The 26,880-nt window shown below is 36.7% G+C and overlaps 1 protein-coding gene across 24 annotated transcripts in view; it reads right to left on the bottom strand.

Annotated features, from left to right (window-relative positions):
* Positions 1 to 26,880, bottom strand: part of EIF4G3 (eukaryotic translation initiation factor 4 gamma 3) — a 391,559-nt gene that overhangs the window by 192,148 nt on the left and 172,531 nt on the right. For all 24 annotated transcript variants that reach the window (XM_082372341.1, XM_082372360.1, XM_082372352.1 and 21 more), the window contains one exon: positions 592 to 687. In XM_082372341.1, coding sequence (XP_082228467.1) covers positions 592 to 687 — 96 coding nt within the window. The remainder of the gene's footprint in view (positions 1 to 591; positions 688 to 26,880) is intronic.

Genomic DNA, 26,880 nt, shown 5'->3' with positions numbered 1-26,880 from the left:
TGAGTAAATTCTCAGTCTTTGCAATACTTATTGCAATCCATGTAAAAGATGAGCAAAGAGGATGATAGCATTTACACTTGTATGACAATTTATTTACCGTCTGAAGAAATAAATACACTATTGGTGTAAGTCATGCATATGTCCACACAGTCAAATAGTTAGAACTGATCTAGTAACAACGATTCAGAAGTCATACTTCCCAAAACACTGGAATTTCAGAGTCCAATTAATGAAATTTAATTTACTTTCAAAATCATGCTTTACACTTCTCCTGAATTTTGAACAGTACAAATAACAAATTAAGAGCTGAGATGAAGTGAACTTGAATGCAACCAGAACTTGAATGACACAGAAAAGTAAAAGAAGATAAAAAGCTCCATTTCTTCTTGTTCTTAATAAATTCAAATTATTCCTATAGGAAAGGTCTGAAAATGCAATGCTATCCAATAATAATAGTAATAATAATTTTAAAAGTTGTTTTGGTAAAAATTTTCTAAAATCGAATAAAAATATTAGCCAAAAGAACCTAAGCTACTCCAAACACAAACTTAGGTGGAGAATATTATCTAGAACAAGTTTCTGCTTACTTACCGGAGAACGGGTCTGAGGTTGTGAATTCATTGTCTGAGGAGCTTGAGGGTATACCAACGTGGTTGGACCTGCATTCTGTCCAGAGGGATAAGGGGTCTGTCAAAGAATGGCAAGAACAATATCATAACGTGAGTAAATATGGCATAGTAACTCAAATTCAAGGAGTTTAAAAGTTTAGGAAAGTGTTTATTAATGTGGTTCACAGCTCTACTTTTAAAAACTTATCTTTATCACAATATCCAGCAATTCAGAATCAGTGCCGCTTTTTTAGAAGTTTTCTTAAATCTCCTGATGAGAAGCAATTTCATCACACTACTCAGAATGGTGAGCAATTTAAAACTTATGAATAATTTATTTCTGGAAGTTTCCATGTAGTATTTTCAGACTGTGGTTGACTGCAGTCAACTGTTAACTGAAACCTTGGAAAGTGAAATTGCAGATAAGGGGGGAATACTGTACTTTATTCTCAACAGTTAGTTGGTGGTATACTGAAGCATAAACTTCTGGCTGTCAAGATAATAAATACAGCATTGAGATGTACCCCTTATGAAAACACAGAGAAATGTAATCTCTTTCTACACTTCAAAAAGTTGCATAAGAACTTAGCCCTCTCATAACTAGTGTATTACAGAAAGGAACAGCAGCCAATTTTTTTCACAGAAGATGCTAAAAATGTGCATGCTGGCCATATTTGATCTTATTCAAACTTTTCACCAGTATCTTCAACACTAGAGCCATATAAGTAAACACACAACTAACTGCAAAAGAAGTATGTGAATTAACATCCAGGCTCAAGTTCTTTCACTCAGTAATACCACCCTTACTGTCCACACATAGCTGGTGCTCTATCAATATTGAAACTCTATCATTGCTCTCAAAATGAATACTAATAAAACAAAGAATTTATTTTCCTTTAGCTTAGAATTACTCTTTTAAACAGACAAAAAATAATCAAGTACTTCTTCTCATATTTAAATTGTATGTATGCGAAGAGCTGATGCATACTCTGTACACAAGCAGTTTCACCTGAATGCAAAGCATAACATCTGATGACTGCCACACATGGATGTGATTCCTCTCTCACAGTGTATGCCATTGTGCCGTTAGCAATATATATATATATTTTTGTTGTTGTTGTTGTTGTTAACGGACTCGGGTCCTCTTTATTTTTTATTTTAATTTTTAATTTTTGGCTGCCTTGGGTCTTCCTTACTGCGCACGGGCTTTTTGTAGTTGCGGTGAGAGGAGGCTACTCTTCATTGCGGTGCGCGGGCTTCTCATAGCAGCGGCTTCTCTTGTTGCGGAGCGCGGGCTTCTCATAGCAGCGGCTTCTCTTGTTGCGGAGCACGGGCTCTAGGCGCGCGGGCTTCAGTAGTTGCAGTACGCGGGCTCAGTAGTTGCGGCACGCTGGCCCTAGGGCACGCGGGTTTCAGTAGTTGTGGTGTATGGGCCCTAGAGCACAGGCTCAGTAGTTGTGGCGCACGGGCTTAGATGCTCTGCAGCATGAGGGAATCTTTCCGGATCAGGGATTGAATCCGTGGTCCCCTGCGTTGGCAGGATTCTTAGCCACTGTGCCACCAGGGAAGTCTCCCATTTGCAATATGTTAATAGGTGCATTGATAAAGAAATTTTGCCAATAGCTCACTCAGCTTTCTTGTAGAGAATCTGTCCATTCTTTGTGACTGGTTTTAGAAATTTCAAGGAATGATTTGACTTGTACCTGTTGTTGAGGCAGGGAGTACAACTGTGAAAGATGCCTCTATGCTTTTCCTCTCTTCTCTGCATTTAATGACATGATTAACCAAGTTTATTGATTAAATTATTCTGGAGTAACTTCTTTTCACTTTGTTGAAAAACATTGCAAAAGCCTGAATGGGAACATTCTATGAACATGTTTCATAACATCAAATGTATAGAGAACTAGGGATAGATAGTCATTTTGATAGTCATCATAGATTTTGTTTGTACTTTCCTTTTCAAATACCTTCAAAGTTATCACAAAGATTTACTTCTCCAAGACTATATACATGAATGCTTTATATTTAAATGGCAATCCAGTTCACTGTACAAGTTTACAAGTAGAGACATATTCTCATTTTCATCATTACTTTCAAGTTTCAATGAACTCTCTTAAGTCACTGACTTTTTTTATTAACTAGAGGTAACAACCAAAAACTAGCAAATGGTGGTAACTGACTATCTGTTAACGGAATGCCAGTGAAGGAAGACAAGCCAATCAAAACACACTTTGTACTGCATACATAACCTTTAAGTCCATAATAACTATTTAAAAAACAGTGATTGTGACAATTAAAGATAGAAATCTGAGGGTGAATCCCATTACAACACAGAACACACTAACAGCAACTTAGGTCCAGATGCTGATGGTTTTCAAAATAAGGATATGTGAAAAAATTAATAAGATTTTCAATTTTCAAAATAGAAGGGAATTAAGCAAACAAAAATAATTATAGCATTTAGATAGCTCTTAATATGTTTCAGAAACCATTCTAAGCACTTCACATATGACACGGAGATGAAAGGTTATTTCTCTTAAAACACTCACTTCCCCTTAAATAAATACTGCCGTAAAGACTAATTTCAATATTGTGCACATGTGTGCGGACACACATAAATCTGATTTAAAAATTATGTAGCCATAGCCTTTCAAAGAGCTATCAGGTGATACTTACCAAATTTTAAATAAGCTTATCCTTTTACTCCACAATTCCATTTCAAGAAATTGACCCTAAAGATAAATTCATAATGGCAAAAAATAAAGAAGCACTCCATATTTCCATTTATAAGAGAGAGGTTAAAGTAAGCTATAGTCAGTCTAAGAGAGAACGTAGTGTAATCTTTGAGCTAAGAAAGAATGAGGTAAATCTACATACACTGTCATGGAAAGATATCTATAATATTAAGTGACATAAGCAAATCATAGAATTAGTAAGAATAAAAATCCTATTTGTGTAGTGTTTTTTGATATATGCTAATAGTATACTCAAAGATGTCTTAGGAAGACATATAGCAAACTTAAAATTGCTACTTTGCAGAAATAGAATTGAAAGGGGGATATAGGATACAACTTGTAGGTTTTATTTTATATACTCTGTATTAAGGGCACACCTCATTTTATTGTGCTGCGCGTTACTGCACTTCACAGATACTTTGATTTTTACAAATTGAAGGTTTGCAGGAACCCTGCATCAAGCATGTCTTTTTTTTTTTTTTTAAGTATAGTTGATTTACAATGTGGTATTAGTTTCAGGTGTACAGCAAACTGATTCAGTTATATGTATCTACATATATTCTTTTTCAGATTCTTTTCCATTATAGGTTATTACAAGGTATTGAATATAGTTCCCTGTGCTATATAAGCATGATTATCAACTCTATTTTCCCAGTAACACTTGCTCACTTCATGTCTCTGTGTCACATTTTGGTAATTCTCGCAATATTTTAAACTTTTTCATTATTATTATTATATTTGCTATGGTGACCTGTGATCAGTGATCTTTGATGTTACTATTATAATTGTTTTGGGGCACCATGAACTACACCCATATAAGTCGGCGAACTTAATCCATAAATGCTGTGTGTATTCTGACTGCTCCACTGACAAGCTGTTCCCCATCTTTCTCACTCTCCTCGGGCCTCCCTATTCCCTGAGACACAACAGTATTGAAATTAGGCCAATTAATAACCCTGCGTTGGCCTCCAAGTGTTCAAGTGAAAGAAGAGTCCCATGCCTCTCATTTTAAATCAAAATCTAGAAATGATTAAGCTTAGCGAGGAAAGCATGTCGAAAGCTGAGATGCGCAGAAAGGCCTCTTTCGCCAGACAGTTAGCCAAGTTGTGAATGCAAAGGAAAAGTTACTTCTTGAACGAAACTAAAACTGCTATTTCAGTGGACACACGAATGATAAGAAAACAAAACAGCCTTATTGCTGATATGGAGAAAATTTTAGTGGTCTGGAGAGATCAAACCGGCAACAACATTCCTTTAAGCCAAAACCTAACCCAGAGCAACGTCCTAACTCTCTTTGGTTCTGAAGGCTGAGAGAGGTGAAGAATTTGCAGGAGGAAAGTTTGAAGCTAGCAGAGGTGGTTGGTTCATGAGGTGTTAGGAAAGAGGCTTGTATTTGTATGTCTCCATAACATACAAATACAAGGTGAAGCCACAAGTGCTGATGTAGAAGCTGCAGCAAGTTACCCATAATATCTAACTAAGGTAAGGAATGAAGGTGGCTACACTAAACTACAGGTTTCCAGTGTAGATGAAACAGCCTTCCATTTAAGAAGATGCCTTCTAGGACTTTCATAGCTAGAGAGAAGAAGTCAATGTCTGGCTTCAAAGCTTCAAAAGACTGGCTGACTCTCTTGTTAGGGGCTAATGCGTCTGGTGACTTTTAGCTGAAGTCCGTGCTCATTTATCATTCCGAAAATCCTAGGGCCCTTAAGAATTCTGCTAAATCTACTCTGCCTGTGTTCTATACATGGAACAGCAAAGCCTGGATGACAACACATCTGTTGGCAGCATGGTTTACTGAATATTTTAAGCCCACTGTTGAGACCCACTGCTCAGAAAAAATGATGCCTTTCAAAATATTACTGCTCGTTGACAATGCACCTGGTCACCCAAGGGCTCTGAAGGAGATGTACGAGATTAATGATGTTTTCCTGCCTGCTCACACAACATCCATTCTGCAGCCCGTGAATCAAGGAGTAATTTCAACTTTCAGGTCTTATTATTTAATGAATACATTTCGTAAGACTATTTAGCTGCCATAGATAGTGATTCCTCTGATGGATCTGGGCACAGTAAATTGAAAACCTTCTGGAAAGGATTCACCATTCTGGATGTCACGAAGAACATTCGTGATTCATGAGAAGAGGTCAACATGTCAACAGTAACAGGAGTTTGGAAGAAGTTGATTCCAACTCCTGCGGGGTTCAAGACTTCAATGGAGCAGTCACTGTAGATGTGGTAGAAACAGTAAGAGAACTAGAATTAGAAGTGGAGCCTGAAGATGTGACTGAACTGCTGCAATCTCATAATAAAACTCTGTGACAGATGAGGAGTTGCTTCTTACGGATGAGCAAAGAAAGGGTTTCTTGAGATGGACTCTAATCCTGGTGAAGACTACTGAAATGACAAGAGAGGATTTAGAATATTACATAAATTTAGCTGATAAAGCAGTGGCAGGTTTTGAGAGGACTGACTTCAGTATTTTGGTTTTTTAATTCTTATTTTATTTATTTATTTTTGGCTGTGTTGGGTCTTCGCTGCTGCACGCGGGCTTTCTCTAGCTGCAGTGAGCGGGGGCTACTCTTCATTGCGGTGCGCGGGCTTCTCATTGCAGTGGCTTCTCTTGTTGCGGAGCACAGGCTCTAGGCACGCGGGCTTCAGTAGTTGTGGCTCGCAGACTCTAGAGCGCAGGCTCAGTAGTTGTGGCACATGGGCTCAGTGGTTGTGGCTTGCGGACCCTAGAGCGCAGGCTCAGTAGTTGTGGCGCACGGGCTTAGTTGCTCTGTGGTATGTGGGATCTTCCCGGACCAAGGATCGAACCCGTGTCCCCTGCACTGGCAGGCAGATTCTTATCCACGGCGCCACCAGGGAAGCCCTGACTTCAGTTTTGAAAGACGTTCTTCTGTGGGTAAAATGCTATCAAACAGCCTTGCTTGCTCCAGGGAAGTCGTTCGTGAAAAGAAGAGTCAGTTGATGTGGCAGACTTCAATGTTGTTTTATTTTAAGACATTGCCACGGCCACCCCAGCCTTCAGCAGCCACCACCCTGGTCAGTCAGCAGCATCGACATCGAGGCAAGACCCTCTACCAGCAAAAAGATTATGACTTGCTGAAGGCTCAGATGATGGTTAGCATTTTTAACAATAAAGTACAGTTGACCCTCAAAAAACAGGGGTTTGATCTGTGTGGGTCCAATTACATGCGTATATTTTTCAATAAATACTACAGTGCTTCATGATGTATGTAAGTCAAATCAGTATGCTGTACACCCTACTGATACAGCACTGTTTGTCAATTACACCTCAGTAAAACTAGGGGAAATAAATAAATACTACAGTACTACACAATCTGTGGTTGGTTGAATCTGCAGACGTGGAACCAGGCATACAAAGTGCCAACTATGGGACTTAAACATCCATGGATTTTGGTATGTGTGGTGGGCCCTGGAACCAATCTCCCAAGTTGTTCAAGGGTCCACTGTGTTTTTTAATTAAGGTACGTACATTGATTTTCTTAGACATAATGCTATCGCACACTTTATGCACTATCATATATAGTGTTAACATAACTTTTATATGCACTGGGAAACCAAAAAATTTGTGTGAATTGCATCACTGCAATATTCGCTTTATTGCAGTGTTCTGGAACCAAATCCACAATATTGCCGTGGTATGCCTATATGTATTTTTCCTTTTTCATAAGAATTGATTACTTTTATAATAAAAACTCATTGAAGATAAACTCTGTGATAGCTTCCCTTCTCTTCAACTTCCCTTCATGTGATAGAAAATAGTAAAGCAAACCAGAAAATCCAGTAGGAGGTCTGTATTTTGCGAAGTTTTAAATATTTCTGGCAAACAACTGAAATATGGTCTCATAAATCACAATGAAAACTAAATCAACAATATTTATGGAAATGTAACACAAAGACACTATGCTGTGGGCTATGTGCCTAAATGAGGCCAATAATATATGTTTACTGGTTTGTTTTTTTGTTTTGTTTTTTAAAATTTATTTATTTATTTATTTATTTATGGCTTTGTTGGGTCTTCGTTTCTGTGCGAGGGCTTTCTCTAGTTGTGGCAAGCGGGGGCCACTCTGCATCGCGGTGCACGGGCCTCTTATTATCGTGGCCTCTCGTTGCGGAGCACAGGCTCCAGACGCCCAGGCTCAGTAATTGTGGCTCACGGGCCTAGTTGCTCCGCAGCATGTGGGATCTTCCCAGACCAGGGCTCGAACCCGTGTCCCCTGCATTGGCAGGCAGATTCTCAACCACTGCGCTGCCAGGTAAGCCCTGTTTACTGGTTTTTTAAGCTTCAAGAAATCCACAATTTAAGCAATAAAGAGATAGATAATAGATGTACGTAGTATTTACTCAGTATGATCCTTTGTAGTCATTAAAAAAGATACAGAGGAGCATTTAATGACATGGAAAGAATGATATTGAGAGAGAATGCTGAAATAAGCACATATAGGTACAGAATGTTGGTAGTATTTCAAGTCACTAGAGAAATACCTAAATTACTTAATAAATTGTGTTGGGATGACTAGATAATCATCTAGGGGGAAGGAGGATATATACGCTCAACTCATGATACCAAAAAATTCCAGATTGATTAAAAATGTTGGAATGTAAAACATGACACTTTAAAGGTACCAGAGGCAAATCTATTTCTGTCATCTTAGAGCTGGGAATTACTTTTTTTTTAAAAATAAATTAATTTTATTTATTTATTTTTGGCTGCGTTGGGTCTTTGTTGCTGTGCACAGGCTTTCTCTAGTTGCAGCAAGCAGGGGCTACTCTTTGTTGCGGTGCGCAGGCTTCTCATTGCGGTGGCTTCTCTTGTTGCGGAGCACGGGCTCTAGGCGTGCGGGCTTCACTAGTTGTGGCTTGTGGGCTCTAGAGCGCAGGTTAAGTAGTTGTGGCACACGGGCTTAGTTGCTCCACGGCATGTGGGATCTTCCCGGACCAGGGCTCAAACTCCTCTCCCCTGCATTGGCAGGCAGATTCTTAATGACTGCGCCACCAGGGAAGCCCTACTTTTAAAATCTAAATAAAAACAGTACCCATGGATACACCAATTATTTTTTTTAAATAGACTATTACTATAAATTTATAAAAGTTCTCAATTTTGTTTTAATATTTTTCTTTATAACTGTATGTGTGTGTATATATATACATATATATGCATAAATGTGTTCCTTCATTCTTATTAACTGGCTATTAGAGGATATAAATAGTGAGAAACTCTTCTATCAAATAAATGTTTGACATCTAAATCTGGCCAGAGAAGTAAAGATAATACCTTAAAGTGTAGACCAGCACTTTGACCATATTGGCATCCACAATGCTTCCAAGCACCTTCAACCTCTTACAATTGTCTTCCTGAGAGCTACACAACCAGTGTAAATAAAAATTTCTGTGATGAACTTTTTCATCTTGCAAAACTGAAACTGTATAACCACTGGTCCAATTTAAATTTATTTATACACATTTTAATCACTTAGAATTTAAATTTAAATAACCAGATATGGCTAGTTGCTACCATACTATACAGCACAGAGGCAGAAAGCTGCTAATTCCAAAATTTTACTCTTCTCATGTCTACCTTTTATATCTTTACAAATGTAACTCTAATTTTACAGAAGTACAGTAACATCCCATAAGCAAGAGTCCAAGATAAAACGCTGGAGAGAGAAGCAGAGACATATCACTGAACTGAACATGCAGTCTTAAGCATATTACAGTTGTCCCTTGCTATCCTCCGGGGCTTGGTTCCAAGACCCCCGTGGATACCAAAATCCACAGATGCTCAAGTCTCATATAAAACAGTTTATTTAGTACAGCAGGCCCTCCATATGCACAGGTTCAGCACCCGCAGATACAGAGGGCCAAATGTACTTGTTTTCCCCAGCTAACTAAAGACTAAAACTTTATGGCACTGATTCTCAGAATGTGGACTGTAGAGCCCTAGTGATGAGAAGGCCTGGGAGAGAAAACAGTCTCATAATATTAATGCCAAACTGTTGTTGTGTTGACATTTGCACTGACAGAAAAACAAGAAGGGTAAAACTACTGGTGCCTTAGTAAAAATCAAACCAATGGCAGTCCTTGTATTCCTCACTCCCACATTCTCACCATGCACTCACAAAAAAAAAAAAAAAAGGGCGAGTACTTAAGTATGTCATTTATGTGACAGTAAAAATCATTAATTTTTATTCTGAGATAATTATAGAGTCATGTGGAGTTTAAAACATAATACAAAGAGTTTCCATATGCTCTTCATCTAGTTTTCCTTAATGGTAACACCTTATGTAAGTATAGTACAATACCAAACCTTGAAAAATGACACTGATATGATCCAGCAACCTTATTCAGATTTCTCCAGTTTTACGTGCACACACATTTTCATGTATATTTAGTTCTGGGCAATTTTATCACATTTATAGGTTCCTGTCACCACTGCTACAGTCACAGTACAGAAAAGGTTCTTCACGAAGATCCTTTGCACTACCCTATAAAAGCCATAGGCACCTTCTTTCCTTCCTCTTTTCTCCCTTCACCTCTCATGCATCTAACCCTTAGGAACGACTAACCTATTCTCCATCTCTGTAATTTGATCATATAGAGATGTCATAAAAATGACATCACAAAGTAAGGAAGCTTTAGAACATGTCTTTTTAATATACTGTGTGACCAAATGAGAGAAAACAAATGAAACACTTCTGCAGTATATTGGGGTTAGCAGGTTATATCAAGAAAAAGCATTTATAAGACTGTTTAAGTTACAAGCTGAACTAGGTGCTTTTTCCATGTAACACCATTTTACTTGAAAGAATAAATAAGAGACAAAACTATGCTTATGCAGACCTTGGTACATGGCAGACATTTTATTGAAAATGAAAAAAGTGAACTTATCATATCGAGGAAAATTGAAAGTATTTGTTACCAATGATAAAATTCAAGCTTTCAAATGAAAATTCAACTTTTAGAAAATGTGTAACTGTCACCATGAGCTTGGCATATTCCCAACATGTAGACTTTCCAGATAAGAATGTGATTTTTTTATACTGTATAATAAACAGTACGTGAAAGATCCACATAACTCAGTCAAGCAATATTTTTCAAATGACCCACGCATGATGATATACAAAGTATATAATTAATTCAAGTGCAAGATAGGCCAATAGATTTTAATGTAACAGAGTACCAAAAGTTCGCTAATATGGATTCAGATTCCATACTGCAACTAACGTTTAAGAAACTACCACTTTTTGAGTTTGGTATAGTATCAAAGAATAACCACAACTTTCTGAAGAGGCTGTATAAAATACGCCTCCCTTTCCCAGTTACATCCCGGTGTAAGACTGTATTTTCCTCATATACTTCAACTGAAATAACACTGTAACAGGTCAAGTGCAGAAGCAGATATACGATTCCAGCTAACTTCTATTAAGCCAGATATTAAAAAGATTTGCAAAGCTTTGAATAATACAATTCTTCTCATCAATTTTTTTTGTTGCGGAAAATATTTTTTCATAAAAATGTGTTATTCAGGTTTACAAAAATAGGTTTAAATTTTAAAACAATATTTTTAAATTCCTCAGTTTTAATTTCTAATACAGTAAATATTAACAAATATAAGACAAAATATTGAGAACCCCCAAGATTTTTATTTAAGAGTATAAAGAAGTCCTGAATCAAAAAGTTTTGAGAACGCTGACCTAGATCAATACGAGAGCTGAAAGGGATCTTCCTTTATTTCTTGCTATTAAAATATTAAACATTCACTTTGTTTCCCTATCCTTAAGTTTTTCCTCAAAACAAAACAAAACAAAACTTTCCATTCCTGATGGCTGAGGGACAGTTTGTTTTCACTCTCCCAAATTTCCACATTAATGTCGTTTACTGTGAACCTAAAATAATTTCCATCCACACTGCCCCCAGGAACCTTCAATCTTTCAAAAACTGTCTCTTCCTGAGCTCTACATAACCACATTCAAAAGAATAGGAAATGTAGTGGTGTTTTTGCCTGTCCTTGCCCAACCCCTACCTGGCATGGCACAATCTGGAGGAAGACACCCAATTCCCAGTTCCTCCTTCAGAACAGAAAGAAAAAGGCTCAACTTGTTTGTAACATTCTGGCTTGTCTGGGGGCTTACTGAGAGGTTGGTTTCTGTCTCACCTGACTCAGACCACTGATGGGAAGAGTGACATAGGTTGGATATAAGATTGGGTCCCTGAAAGGAGTGGCACCTGTTGAACTACATGCGAGCTGCAGGAAGACTTCAGACCTGCAGGCACCTGGGGCAAGAGACTACAGGCAGGAGAACACAACAGAACATATAAGGCCTTGAGAAGAAGCCAGGGTAAGATTGAGCAATTACAACATTTAAAAGGAGCCATGTATACAGTGGAATTAGGGGGAAACCAAACACACAAGCCCGGGGAAGACGTATGCACAGAAAATGATGGCTGATGGTCTTCCCCTGCAAGAAGCCAGTTTTCAAATACTGGAAGGTATGGCTGTTTTTTCAAATGCTCAGTTATCAACAGAAGATTACAAGGCATATAAATAAATAGGGAAACATGGCACATTCAAAGAACACCATATATCTCTAGAAACCGACCTCAAAGAGACATAGCCTTTGGAGTTACCTGACAAAGACTTTAAAACAACTGTCTTGAATATGCTCAAAAACCTACAGGAAAACACAGAAACCTAAAGGAAATTAGAAAAACAATATAAAAAGAAAATGAGAATAGCAACCAAGAAATAGAAATTGTAAAAACAAGCAAACAATTTCTGGAGTAGAAAAATATAGTAACTGAATTTTAAAAATTTACTTGAAAGGTTCAACAGCACACTCAAAGAGACATTAGAAAAAACTGGTGACCTTGAGGAGAAAACCTTTGAAATTATCGAGTTCGAGAAGAAAATCAAAAAAATAATAATAAAAAAGTAAACAGAGATTAAGGAACATAAGGGACCCGATCAAAAAACCAATATGTGCTTATTCCAGGAGAGAGGAACCAAGATGGCGGAGTAGAAGGACATGCTCTCACTCCCTCTTGTGAGAACGCCAGAATCACAACTAGCTGCTGGACAATCATCGACAGGAAGACACTGGACCTCACCAAAAAAGATACCCCACATCCAAACACAAAGGAGAAGCCACAATGAGACAGTAGGAGGGGCGCAATCACAGTACACTCAAATCCCATAACTGCTGGGTGGGTGACTCACAGACTGCAGAACACTTATACCACAGAAGTCCACCCACTGGAGAGAAGGTTCTGAGCCCCACGTCAGGATTCCCAACCTGGGGGTCCGGCAATGGGAAGAGGAATTCCTAGAGAATCAGACTTTGAAGCCGAGTGGGATTTGATTGCAGGACTTCGACAGGACTGGGGGAAACTCCACTCCTGGAGGGCACACACAAAGTAGTGTGTGCATGGGGACCCAGGGGAAGGAGCAGTGACCCCAGGGGAGAGTGAACCAGTCCTACCTGCTAGTGTTGGAGGGTCTCCTACAGAGGCGGGGGGTGGCTGTGGCTCACCGTGGGGATAAGGACACTGGCAGCAGAAGTTCTGGGAAGTACTCCTTGGCGTGAGCCCTCCCAGAGCCCATCATTAGCCCCACCAAAGAGCCCAGGTAAGCTCCAGTGTTGGGTTGCCTCAGGCCAAACAATCAACAGGGAGGGAACCCAGCCCCACCCATCAACAGTCAAGCAGATTAAAGTTTTACTGAGCTCTGTCCACCAGAGCAACAGTCAGCTCTACCCACCACCAGTCCCTCCCATCAGGAAACTTACACAAGCCTCTTAGATAGCCTCATCCACCAGAGGGCACACAGCAGAAGCAAGAAGAACTACAATCCTGCAGCCTGTGGAACAAAAACCACCTTCACAGAAAGATAGACAAGATGAAAAGGCAGGGGGCTATGTACCAGATGAAGGAACAAGATAAAACCCCAGAAAAACATCTAAATGAAGTGGAGATAGGCAAACTTCCAGAAAAAGAATTCAAAATAATGATAGTGGAGATGATCCAGGACCTTGGAAAAAGAATGGAGGCAAAGATGGAGAAGATGCAAGAAATGTTTAACAAAGACCTAGAAGAATTAAAGAACAAACAAACAGAGATGAACAATACAATAACTGAAATGAAAACTACACTAGAAGGAATCAATAGCAGAATAACTGAGGCAGAAGAACGGATAAGTGACCTAGAAGACAGAATGGTGGAATTCACTGCCGCGGAACAGAATAAAGAAAAAAGAATGAAAAGAAATGAAGACAGCCTAAGAGACCTCTGGAACAACATTAAAGGCAACAACATTCACATTATAGGGGTCCCAGAAGAAGAGAGAGAGAAAGGACCTGAGAAAATATTTGAAGAGATTATAGTTGAAAACTTCCCTAACATGGGAAAGGAAGTGGCCACCCAAGTCCAGGAAGCGCAGAGAGTCCCATGCAGGATAAACCCACAGAGAAACACGCCGAGACACATAGTAATCAAATTGGCAAAAATTAAAAACAAAGAAAAATTATTGAAAGTAGCAAGGGAAAAATGACAAATTACATACAAAGGAACTCCCATAAGGTTAACAGTTGATTTCTCAGCAGAAACTCTACAAGCCAGAAGGGAGTGGCATGATATACTTAAAGTGATGAAAGGGAAGAACCTACAACCAAGATTACTCTACCCCGCAATGATCTCATTCAGATTCGCTGGAGAAATCAAAAGCTTTACAGACAAGCAAAAGCTAAGAGAATTCAGCACCACCAAACCACCTCTACAACAAATGCTAAAGGAACTTCTCTAAGTGGGAAACACAAGAGAAGAAAAGGACCTACAAAAACAAACCCAAAACAATTAAGAAAATGGTCATAGGAACATACATATCGATAAGTACCTTAAACGTGAATGGATTAAATGCTCCAACCAAAAGACACAGGCTTGCTGAATGGATACAAAAACAAGACCCATATATAATGCTGTCTACAAGAGACCCACTTCAGACCTAGGGACACATACAGACTGAAAGTGAGGGGATGGAAAGAGATATTCCATGCAAATGGAAATCAAAAAGAAAGCTGGAGTAGCAATACTCATTTATCATCAGATAAAACAGACTTTAAAGTAAAGATTGTTACAAGAGAAAATGAAGGACACTACATAATGATCAAGGGATCAATCCAAGAAGAAGATATAACAATTATAAATATATATGCACCCAACATAGGAGCACCTCAATACATAAGGCAACTGCTAACAGCTATAAAAGAGGAAATCGATAGTAACACAATAATAGTGGGGGACTTTAACACCTCACTTATACCAATGGACAAATCATCCAAAATGAAAATAAATAAACAGAAGCTTTAAATGACACAATAGATCAGATAGATTTAATTGATATTTATAGGACATTCCATCCAAAAACAGCAGATTACACTTTCTTCTCAAGTGCGCAAGGAACATTCTCCAGGATAGATCACATCTTGGGTCACAAATCAAGCCTCAGTAAATTTAAGAAAACTGAAATCATATCAAGCATCTCTTCGGACCACAACACTATGAGATTAGAAATCAATTACAGGGAAAAAAAACGTAAAAAACACAAACACATGGAGGCTAAACAATATGTTACTAAATAACCAAGAGATCACTGAAGAAATCAAAGAGGAAATCAAAAAATACCTAGAGACAAATGACAATGAAAACACGATGATCCAAAACCTATGGGATGCAGCAAAAGCAGTTCTAAGAGGGAAGTTTATAGCTATACAAGCCTACCTCAAGAAACAAGAAAAATCGCAAACAATCTAACGTTACACCTAAAGAAACTAGAGAAAGAAGAACAAGCAAAACCCAAAGTCAGTAGAAGGAAAGAAATCATAAATATCAGAGCATAAATAAATGAAATAGAAACAAACAAAACAATAGCAAAGATAAATAAAACTAAAGCTGGTTCTTTGAGAAGATAAACAAAATTGATAAACCTTTAGCCCAACTCATCAAGAAAAAGAGAGGACTCAAATCAATAAAATCAGAAATGAAAAAGAAGAAGTTACAACAGACACCACAGAAATACAAAGCATCCTAAGAGACTACTATAAGTAACTCTATGCCAATAAAATGGACAACCTGGAAGAAATGGACAAATTCTTAGAAAGGTATAACCTTCCAAGACTGAACCAGAAAGAAATAGAAAATATGAATAGACCAATCACAAGTAATGAAATTGAAACTGTGATTAAAAATCTTCCAACAAACAAAAGTCAGGACCAGAGGGCTTCACAGGTGAATTCTATCAATCATTTAGAGAAGAGCTAACACCCATCCTTCTCAAACTCTTCCAAAAAACTGCAGGGGGAGGAACACTCCCCAACTCATTCTATGAGGCCACCATCACCCTGATACCAAAACCAGACAAAGATACTACAAAAAAAGAAAATTACAGACCAATATCACTGATGAATAGAGATGCAAAAATCCTCAACAAAATACTAGCAAACAGAAGCCAACAACACATTAAAAGGATCATACACCATGATCAAGTGGGATTTATCCCAGGGATGCAAGGATTCTTCGATATATGCAAATCAATCAATGTGATACACCCTATTAACAAATTGAAGAAGAAAAACCATATGATCATCTCAACAGATGCAGAAAAGGCTTTTGACAAAATTCAACACCCATTTATGATAAAAACTCTCCAGAAAGTGGGCATAGAGGGAACCTACCTCAATCTAATAAAGGTCATATACGACAGACCCACAGCAAACATCATTCTCAATGGTGAAAAACTGAAAGCATTTCCTCTAAGATCAGGAACGAGACAAGGACGTCCACTCTCACCACTATTATTCAACATAGTTTTGGAAGTCCTAGCCACGGCAATCAGAGAAGAAAAAGAAATAAAAGGAATACAAATTGGAAAAGAAGAAGTAAAACTGTCACTGTTTGCAGATGACATGATACTATACACAGAGAATCCTAAAAATGCCACCAGAAAACTACTAGAGCTAATCAATGAATTTGGTAAAGTTGCAGGATACAAAATTAATGCACAGAAATCTCTTGCATTCCTATACACTAATGATGAAAAAGCTGAAAGAGAAATTATGGAAACACTCCCATTTACCACTGCAACAAAAAGAATAAAATACCTAGGAATAAACCTACCCAGGGAGACAAAAGACCTATATGCAGAAAAGTATAAGACACTGATGAAAGAAATTAAAGATGATACCAACAGATGGAGAGATAGACCATGTTCTTGGATCAGAAGAATCAATATTGTGAAAATGACTATACTACCCAAAGCAATCTACAGAGTCAATGCAATCCCTATCAAATTACAAATGGCATTTTTTATGGAACTAGAACAAAAAATCTTAAAATTTATATGGAGACACAAAAGACCCCGAATAGCCAAAGCAGTCTTGAGGGAAAAAAATGGAGCTGGAGGAATCAGACTCCCTGACTTCAGACTATACTACAAAGCTACAGTAATCAAGACAGTATGGTACTGGCACAAAAACAGAAACACAGATCAATGGAACAAGATAGAAAGCCCAGAGATAAACCCACGCACCTATGGTCAACTAATCTATGACAAAGGAGGCAAGGATATACAATGGAGAAAAGACAGTGTCTTCAATAAGTGGTGCTGGGAAAACTGGATAGCTGCATGTAAAAGAATGAAATTAGAAGACTCCCTCACACCATACACAAAAATAAACTCAAAATGGATTCGAGATTTAAATGTAAGACCGGACAGTATAAAACTTTTAGAGGAAAACATAGGAAGAATACTCTTTGACATAAATCACAGCAAGATCATTTTTGATCCACCTCCTAGAGTAATGGAAATAAAGACAAAAATAACAAATGGGACCTAATGAAACTTCAAAGCTTTTGCACAGCAAAGGAAATCATAAACAAGACGAAAAGACAACCCTCAGAATGGGAGAAAATATTTGCAAACGAATCAACGGACAAAGGATTAATCTCCAAAATATATAAACAGCTCATTCAGCTCAATATTAAAGAAACAAACAACCCAATCCAAAAATGGGCAGAAGACCTAAATAGACATTTCTCCAATGAAGACATACAGATGGCCAAGAAGCACATGAAAAGCTGCTCAACATCACTAATTATTAGAGAAATGCAAATCAAAACTACAGTGAGGTATCACCTCACACCAGTTAGAATGGGCATCATCAGAAAATCTACAAACAACAAATGCTGGAGAGGGTGTGGAGAAAAGGGAACCCTCTTGCACTGTTGGTGGGAATGTAAATTGATACCGCCACTATGGAGAACAGTATGGAGGTTCCTTAAAAAACTAAAAATAGAATTACCATATGACCCAGCAATCCCACTACTGGGCATATACCCAGAGAAAACCATAATTCAAAAAGACACATGCACCCCAATGTTCACTGCAGCACTATTTATAATAGCCAGGTCATGGAAGCAACCTAAATGTCCATCGACAGATGAATGGATAAAGAAGTTGTGGTACATATATACAATGGGATATTACTCAGCCATAAAAAGAAACGAAATTCAGTCATCTGTTGAGACGTGGATGGATCTAGAGACTGTCATACAGAACGAAGTAAGTCAGAAAGAGAAAAATAAATATCGTATATTAACGCATGTATGTGGAACCTAGAAAAATGGTACAGATGAACCAGTTTACAGGGCAGAAGTTGAGATACAGATGTAGACAACAAACGTATGGACACCAAGGGGGGAAAGCCACGGTGGGGTGGGGATGGTGGTGTGCTGAATTGGGCGATTGGGATTGACATGTATACACTGATGTGTATAAAATTGATGACTAATAAGAACCTGCTGTATAAAAAAATAAATACAATAAAATTCAAAAATCAAAAAAAAAACTATAAAAAACAAACAAACCAATATGTGCATTAAAGGAGAAGAGAGAGAGAAAGAGGTAGAGGGCTTATTTGAAAAAATAATGGTTGAAAATGTCCCAAATTTGAGGAAAGACAAGGACATACAAATGTAAGACGCTCAATGAACTCCAAGACAGACATATTATAGCCAAAGTGTTAGGGGGAAAGAAAAAACACCTGTCAAATGAGAATTCTATATCCCACAAAACTGTCCTTCAAAAATGAGGGAGAAATTTCCAGATAAAACCTGAGGGAATTCATTACCACAAGACTTGCCCTACAAGAAATGTTAAGCCGTGTCTTTAAATTAGAAACAAAGGACACTAGAAAGTAACCAGAAGCCATACAAAAATATGAAATTCTCCAGTAAAGGGAAATATGTGGGTAAATTTTAAAACTTGTATTATTTTCATTTTGACTCATAACTCCACTTTTTATTATTTTATAGGACTTAAAGGACAAAAGCATAAAAGTAATTATAAATCTTTGTTAATGGATACATAATATATAAAGATGCGATTTGTGACATCAATATCATAAAGTGGGAGGAGGCATAGGTGTAAAGGAGTATAGAGTATTTGTAAGTAATTGAAGTTGAGTTGTTATTAGTTTAAAATAGAATGTTACAACTGTATATTCATGCACTCCCCATGGTAACCAATAAGAAAATATCCATAGGATATATACAAAAGGAAATGAGAAGGGAATTAAAACATGTCACTATGAAAACTCAACTAAATACAAAGCAAGGTAGTAAGGGAATAAATGATTTAACAATAACAAAAACAACAAAAAAGAGCTATAAGTCATAAATAAACAACAAAATGGCAAGTGTGAGTCCTTCTCTACCAGTAATTAATTTAAATATAAGTAGATTAAACTCATCTAATCAAAAGACAGGTTGTCAGAATGGATTCTAAAAAACAGGATTCAGTGACATGCTGTCTACAAAACATTCACTTTAGACCTAAGAACACACAGATTGAAACTGAAAGAAGGAAAAGGATATCCCATGCAAAGTAACCAAAAAAGAGCAGGGATGGCTATACTAATATCAGCCAAAACACACATTAAGTAAAAAATTGTCATAAGAGACAAAGGGCATTATATAATGAGAAAATGTCAATTTGCCAAGATACAACACTTATATACTCATCAAATATCAGAGATCCTAAATTTATGAAGCTGCCACTGACAGCATTAAGGGGAGAAATAGACAGTTCTACAATAACAGTAGGAGACTGCAAAGCCCCATTTTCAGTAATGGATAGAAGAACCAGAGGGGAAAAAAAATCAATAAACAAATAGAGGACTTAAACAATGCTGTAGACCCAACTGAACCTAAAAGACATACAAAACATGTGATCCAACAACAGCAGAATACATAGTTTTCTTAAGTGCACACGGAACATTGTCTACAACAGACCATAAGTTTGGCCACAAGACAATTTTCAATGAATTTTTAAAACTATATTTTCTGATCACAATGCAATGAAAGAAATCAATAGCAGATGGAAAATAACAAAGATGTGAAAATTAAATAGCAGACTCTTAAACGACCAAAGAAATGCCAAAGGAAATTAGAAAATATCTTGAGACAAATGAAAATGAAAAGACAACATACCAAAACTTATGGGACGCAACAAAAACAGCGCTAAAAGGGAAATTTAGTGCTGTAACTGCTTACATTAAAAAAGAAGAAATCTCAAATCAACAACCTAACTTTACACCTTAAGGAACTAGAAATAGAAGAACAAACTAAACCAAAAGCTATTAGAAAAATGGAAATAATAAACACTAAAGCAGATTTTAAAAAACACAGTATATGTATAACTGAATCACTTTTCTGTACACCTGAAACTAACACAACATTGTTAATCAACTATATTCCAATATAAAATGAAAATTAGAAAAATAAAAATAAAAATAAAAAAAAATACAGAATAGAACCATAGGGAAAAAAAAAGCAATGAAACCAAGGTCAACAAAATTGACAAAACTTTAGCTAGACTGAATAAGAAAAAGAAAAATAAGAGAGATAAATAAATAAAATCAGAAATCAACATGGGGACATTTTAACTGATTTTACAGAAATAAAAAGGATTATAAAGAGAATGCCATAACCAATTTTACACCAAAATCTAGATAACCTATATGAAATGGACAAACTCCTAGAAGCACACAACCTATGAAAACTGAACCATGAAAAAATAGAAAAACTAAACGGACCTATAACTGGAAAGGAGACTGAATTACTCATCAAAAACCTTGCAACAAAGACAAGCCCAGGACTGCATGGTTTCACTGGTGAATTTTACCAAACATTTAAAGAATTAACAACAATCCTCCTCAAATTCTTCCGAAAAACTGAAGAAGAGAGAACACTTCCAAACTCATACTATGAGCCTAACATTATCCTGATACTAAAGACAGATAAAAACAATACAAGAAAAGTACAGACTAATATCCCTAATGTAAATATCCACAACAAAATACTAGCAAACAGAATTCAATAGCACATCAAAAGGATTATACACCATAACCAAGTGAGATTTATTCCTGAAATGCAAGGTTCATTCAACAAACAAAAATAAATCAATATAATACCCCCACACTAAAATGAAGAGAAAAAAACCACAAGATCATTTGAACTGATGCAGAAAAACGATCTGATAAACTACAACACCTTTCATGATAAAAACACTCAACATACTAGGAATAGAAGAAAACTACTTCAATATAATAGAGACCATACGTGAGAAGTTCACATCTAACATCATACTCATTGGTGAAAGACTGAAAGCTTTTCCTTTAAGATCAGGAATAGGACAAAGATGCCTGCTTACACCACAACTATTCAACATAGTACTGGAAATTCTATCCAGAGCAATTAGACAAGAAAAAAAATAAAAAGAATCCAAATTAGGAAAAAAAAAAAGATTATCTCTGTTTATAGACAGCATAATCTATGCAGAGAGCCCTAAAGATTTCATAAAAGTCTGTTAGAAGTAATAAGCAAATTCACCAGTTACAGTATAAATAATAAACACATAAAAACTAGTTCTTTCTATACATTAGCAATAAATCTGAAAAGGAAATTAGGAAAACAAGTCCATTTAGGTTGGGAGCTTGGGATTAGCAGATGCAAACTATTATATATAGAATGGATAAACAACAAGGTCCTACTGTATAGCACAGGGAACTACAGTCAATATCCTGTGATAAACCATAATGCTAAAGACTATGAAAAAGAATGTAAATATATCTGTAACTGAATCACTTTGCTGTACAGCAGAAATTAACACAACACTGTAAATCAATTATACTTCAATCAATTTTAAAAAAAGAAAATTCCATTTATAATAGAATCAAAAAGAATACTTTGAAATAAAATTAACCAAGGAAGTGAAAGACTTGTACACTGAAAACTACAAAATGTTGCTTAATGAAATTAAAGAAGACATAAATAGATGGAAAGAGATTCCATGTTCATGAATTGGAATACTTAATATTGTTAAGATGTCAATACTTCCCAAAGTAATTTACAGATTCAATACAATCCCTATCAAATCCCAATGACATGTTTTGCAGCTATAGAAAACTCCACCCTAAAGCTCACATGGAATCTCAAGGGACTGTGAAAAGCCAAAATAATCTTGGAAAAGAAGAACAAAGTTGGAGATCTCAAACATCCTGATTTCAAAACTTATTACAAGTCTACAGAAATCAAAACAATGTGATACTGGCATAAAGACAGACATATAAACAAATGGAAGAGAATAAAAACTCCAGAAATAAACCCTCATATGTATGACCAAATTATTTTTGACAAGGGTACCAAAACTACTCAATGGGGAAAGGACAGTCTTTAAAACAAATGGTGTTATAAAAACTGGATATCCACATGCAAAAGAAGGAAGCTGGACCCTTACCTTTCTCCATGTACGAAAATAAACTCAAAATGTATAAAAGACCAAATCCTAAGTGCTAAGAGTATAAAAATCTTAGGAGAAAATATAGGGAGAAAGTTTTATGATACTGGATTTAGCAATGATTTTTGGATATGACACCAAGAATACAAGAAACAAAAGAAAGAAAGATACACTGGACTATATCAAAACTAAAAACTACTAGGCATCAAAGGACACAATGAGGGAAAAACTCACAAAATTGGAGAAAATATTTGTAAATCATATATCTGAAAAGAAGTTAATATCCAGAAATCCTACAATTCAACAACAAAAAAAACCTGATTGAAAAATGGGTAAAGAATTTGAATAGACATTTCTCCAAAGAAGGTACACAAATAGCCAGTAAGCACATGAAAAGATATTCAACATCGCTAATCACTGGAGAAAAATGCAAATCAAAACTACAATGACATACTAACTCACACCCATTAGGATGGCTACTAAAGAAAAAAAGAAAGAAAATACAGAAAATAACAAATGTTTGGTTAGGATGTGGAGAAACTGGAACCCTTGTGCATTGCTGGTACGCATGTAAAACAGTGCAGCCAGTATGGAAAACAGAATGACAGTTCTCAAAAAAATGGAAAATAGAATTGTCAGGTAGTTGAGCAATTCTATTTCTGGTATATACGCAAAAGATTTAAAAGCACAGCCTTGAAGAGATGTTTATATACCTATGTTCACAGAAGTATTCACAATAGCCAAAAGGTGGAAGCAACTCAAGTGTCCAGTGACAGGTGAATGGATAAACAAAATGTATATACATATAATGGAGTATTATTCAGTCATAAAAAGTAAGGAAATTCTGATACATGCAACAACATGAATGAACCTTGAAGACATTATGCTAAGTGAAGTAACCCAGTCACAAAAAGACAAACAGTGTATGATTCCACTTATGAGGTACTTAGACTAGTCAAATTTAAAGACAGAAAATAGAATGGTTGTTGCCAGATGGTAGGGGAAGAGGGGGTGGGGGTTATCATTTAATGGGTACAGAGTTTCAGTTGTATGAGATGAAAAGAGTTTTAGAGATAGATGGTATGACGGTTGCACAAATATGTGGATGTACTTAATATCACTGAACTATACAGTTTTAAATGGTTAAGACAGCAAATTTTATATGTATTTACCACATTTTAAAAAATTTTAAAGTATCAACACACATTATCACAAGGTCTGATCACAAACTACTTTGTTTTGACAGCATTTATTCAACTTCATCAATTAGCTGTCAGACTAATACATATCTGTATATACACATATATACTTATTTATATCTCGTTGAATTTTAAGCAGTACTTGATCAAGTAGACCTCTCTAAACAATGACAACTTGATATGGCACTGTAATCCACCTGAAACTCATAAATGGTAGCTACTTGTAAAAAATCACCTAATACAGACTTTAAAATCATCATTTAACGGTCTGCACAACACACAATGCCCTTTATATATTTCAGTGAAGGGAAAAACCAAGTTCTTATCTTTTATTTCCAAGGAAGGAGAGTAACACAGAGAATCAGACCCAGGCAGAATATATATTCAACTACCTCATAAAGAGGTTTTAAATGAAAACAAAAAAAATTCCCCCTCCCTACACTGGACATCATCAAAGAAACACTACAAATGACCATAGGAAATAGAAATAATTCCTCCATTACAGAGGAAAACATTGTTTCTGCATGTCATTCAGGGTTCAGTGAGACATCTGTTGCAACTAACTGCCAATCTTACAAGAAGTGGAGAACCACTTTCTCTTTTCCCAAATCTGAATTTATCTGCTGTGGAATAGCTGAGTTTACTTGGTATCCTTTTGTAACTTGTTCTCTGGAACATGCCCAAGCACCATGGCTGAACCTTAGATTTTCAGGCCCAGACAATTTTAACACTGAGAAACAACCAATTTTTTCATTTATCTATTGCAACAGGTCAGGTATGGAACCACAAATAGCCAGTGCAATTGCTGGAATTACTTCCAAATGGTGTTCAAGTCAGTCCCATTTACATGGAGTGAATTAGAAGGTATGTCCTTCCAGGTATATTAAATTCCTAATGACTGCACCAACTAAAAAGATGCTAAAATAGAAATCCCACTAAATATTCAAAATTAAAACAAATTCTCTCGTTTCCTTAATATTTTTTTGAAACAGAGAATGAAGCAAATTAAAACAGTGCAATAACTGTTTAATGCACAAGTCATTTTTTTCATCCACCATAAAAAGGTATGTATTTCCCATAGTATCAAGCACTGTAAGTAATGTAATTTTATAGACTACTAGACTAATTAAATATTCCCACTTAAACATTACTGTAAACAGAATGCTGACATTATTTCTTTCTAATGAATCCATTTTCCCTTTCCCTTTCGAAATAATCTCGGACTCAAGTTCATATGCTCCACCTCAAAGAGCAACAACACTCAAATGTCAAAAAGAATTAATCACAGCGACTCACTGCTTCCCAGACAAATGAGAAGATTATGATTACTAGATATGCTCAGGCTTCCAAGTGCTTTCTCTTTCAGAGCCAAGCATGTAAATAGGTACACAGGGTAATAGTAATCACATTTTGACACACTGAAAGACTCAATTACAGTACCCATTGGTGCCAACCCTGAGTACAAGGTGAGTAAATCAAGAAAATCAGAGTAACACTACAAATATCCTAAGTTAATATTAACAAAATCCAGCAAATATACATCACTAACATTTCTATTTCAAAAAAGCATGTGCTTTAACTTCACAAAAAGGAAAAGTTCCTACATAAAAATTTCGTACATAAATACCTCAGTGATGGCCCTGAAGCACCCAAAATGAGTATTTGTCCAGAATACAAGCTAAAGCGTAATTGTGTAGAATTATTTTCTGGATAATTAGAAGGCTATCTTCTTTTCCTAACCTTTTATTCAAATATCAAAGCTTTCATATTTACATTGAAAGAAGTGAAATAGTACTGGCCAAATATAATATTCAAAGTTATCTACAAGGGAGAACACTCATCAGTGGGTCTCCATTATGATTCTTCTATCTTGGGATGCTAAATGTAGTAAGAAAATAAAAATCCCCTACAAGCTATTTTTAGATCATCACTGAGCTGGTTAAATAAATATTATGCCTGCTGTGTAATGTGACTCCCTTAGTACTTACTCTGCCGATAATAAACAGACATCATGCACACTCTATCACATGAGACAGGTTGAGAAAACAGCTGAGTCACCCACCAACAGTCTTCCTGCTCCCAGTAACCCAGTGGAAATTTCTGTCTCACTACAACACTTGGCTTCTCCCACTCCCACTAATAAGTTACAATTCCCTTAAATCTTTCCCTCGATAATATGGACCAGTTTATGAGAAAGCTTATTTTAAGAATCACATAGCTCTCCCCCCACCCCAATTAACACACCAAGTGTTCCTGACAATAGAAAAACAAAGACAAGCAAAAACAGGAGGCTAATTAGGCTGGCAAACATCTCAATTAGGCCAGTCTACTCTGGAGAAAAACACCTCTCTCCAGTTGACACGGAGGTACTTAACCACTGCACTGTTCACACAGCTTATGCTTTTTTGGACATGACCAATACATCCCCTAGGTTTTCCTTCCAAAGTATCCCTGAATGACACAGTCTACATTCTTGACCTCAACTACAGTTAATAAGGCTTCAAAGCAAAATTGCTTTAGATTTTCTTTCCTTTGAGGATGCTATTTAGTAGTATCGTCAATGAAAAACATTAAGCACACAAAAACTTTTTTTGGAATGAAATAAACTCTCACACCATACATTATTTAAAATGCAGCAACTCAATTTTTTTTCCCCAGCACCAACAGAAGTCCTGAAGATAAAGTTGAAAAAGACATGGTTCCTGTGCTCAAGGAATTGACAACTTACCTAACTCAACTGTAAAAGAATAAAGAAAGTGCTTTAAAGAGTGTGAATAACATGTCAAGAAGCAAAGCAAAACCTGATTAATTCTTCCTGGGAGAAGATTTCCAGAGAGCCTCCACAGGTCACAGTTCAACAAGGGATGGGAATGTAGGGGAGCGGTCGGCCATATGAGGAGAGGAGCACAATGTGTAAGCAAAACAAAAAGTGTAACAGAAGCACAAAAACCTGGAAAATGGAAAAGCCGGAAAAATCTGCTGAACTCTGAAAAGGTCAGTGATGCCAGAGCATAGGGGTGGGTGAGCCAGTGTGGCCAAAGAATTAGATTAGGGCTGAATTAAAAAGATATGTCAAGATATGTAAGGACTTTATCTTAAAAGGAGCCCCAGGATATTTTGAACAGGGCAGCAATATCATTGGATTTGTTTAATGAAAAGGACTATTACAATAATATGGAGTCCTGGAGAAAAGGATCCACATCAGGGTTACCAGTTAGGTACCTTTGTTATAGTCTAGGTACATGATGATAAGGGTCTGGTCTACCATGATGAATCTAGACAAAGGAGGCATATTTCAAAATAACTGGTATACTGAAATAGCAGGACTTCTAAGTCACTAGATATAAGTGGTAAGGAAGCACCAAGGTTTGAGGATTGGGTAGCTCAGGATGCATAAAGAGCCAAAAATGATCAGGCCACCTCTTGGACCTCATCTCATATCCCATCACTCTCCTGCCACA

Source organism: Balaenoptera borealis, assembly GCF_965194805.1.
Source record: "Balaenoptera borealis genome assembly, chromosome: 1".
NCBI classification, from domain to species: Eukaryota; Metazoa; Chordata; class Mammalia; order Artiodactyla; family Balaenopteridae; genus Balaenoptera; species Balaenoptera borealis.
The sequence above is the reverse complement of the archived record's forward strand: the minus strand, read 5'-3'. Positions and strand labels throughout refer to the sequence as shown.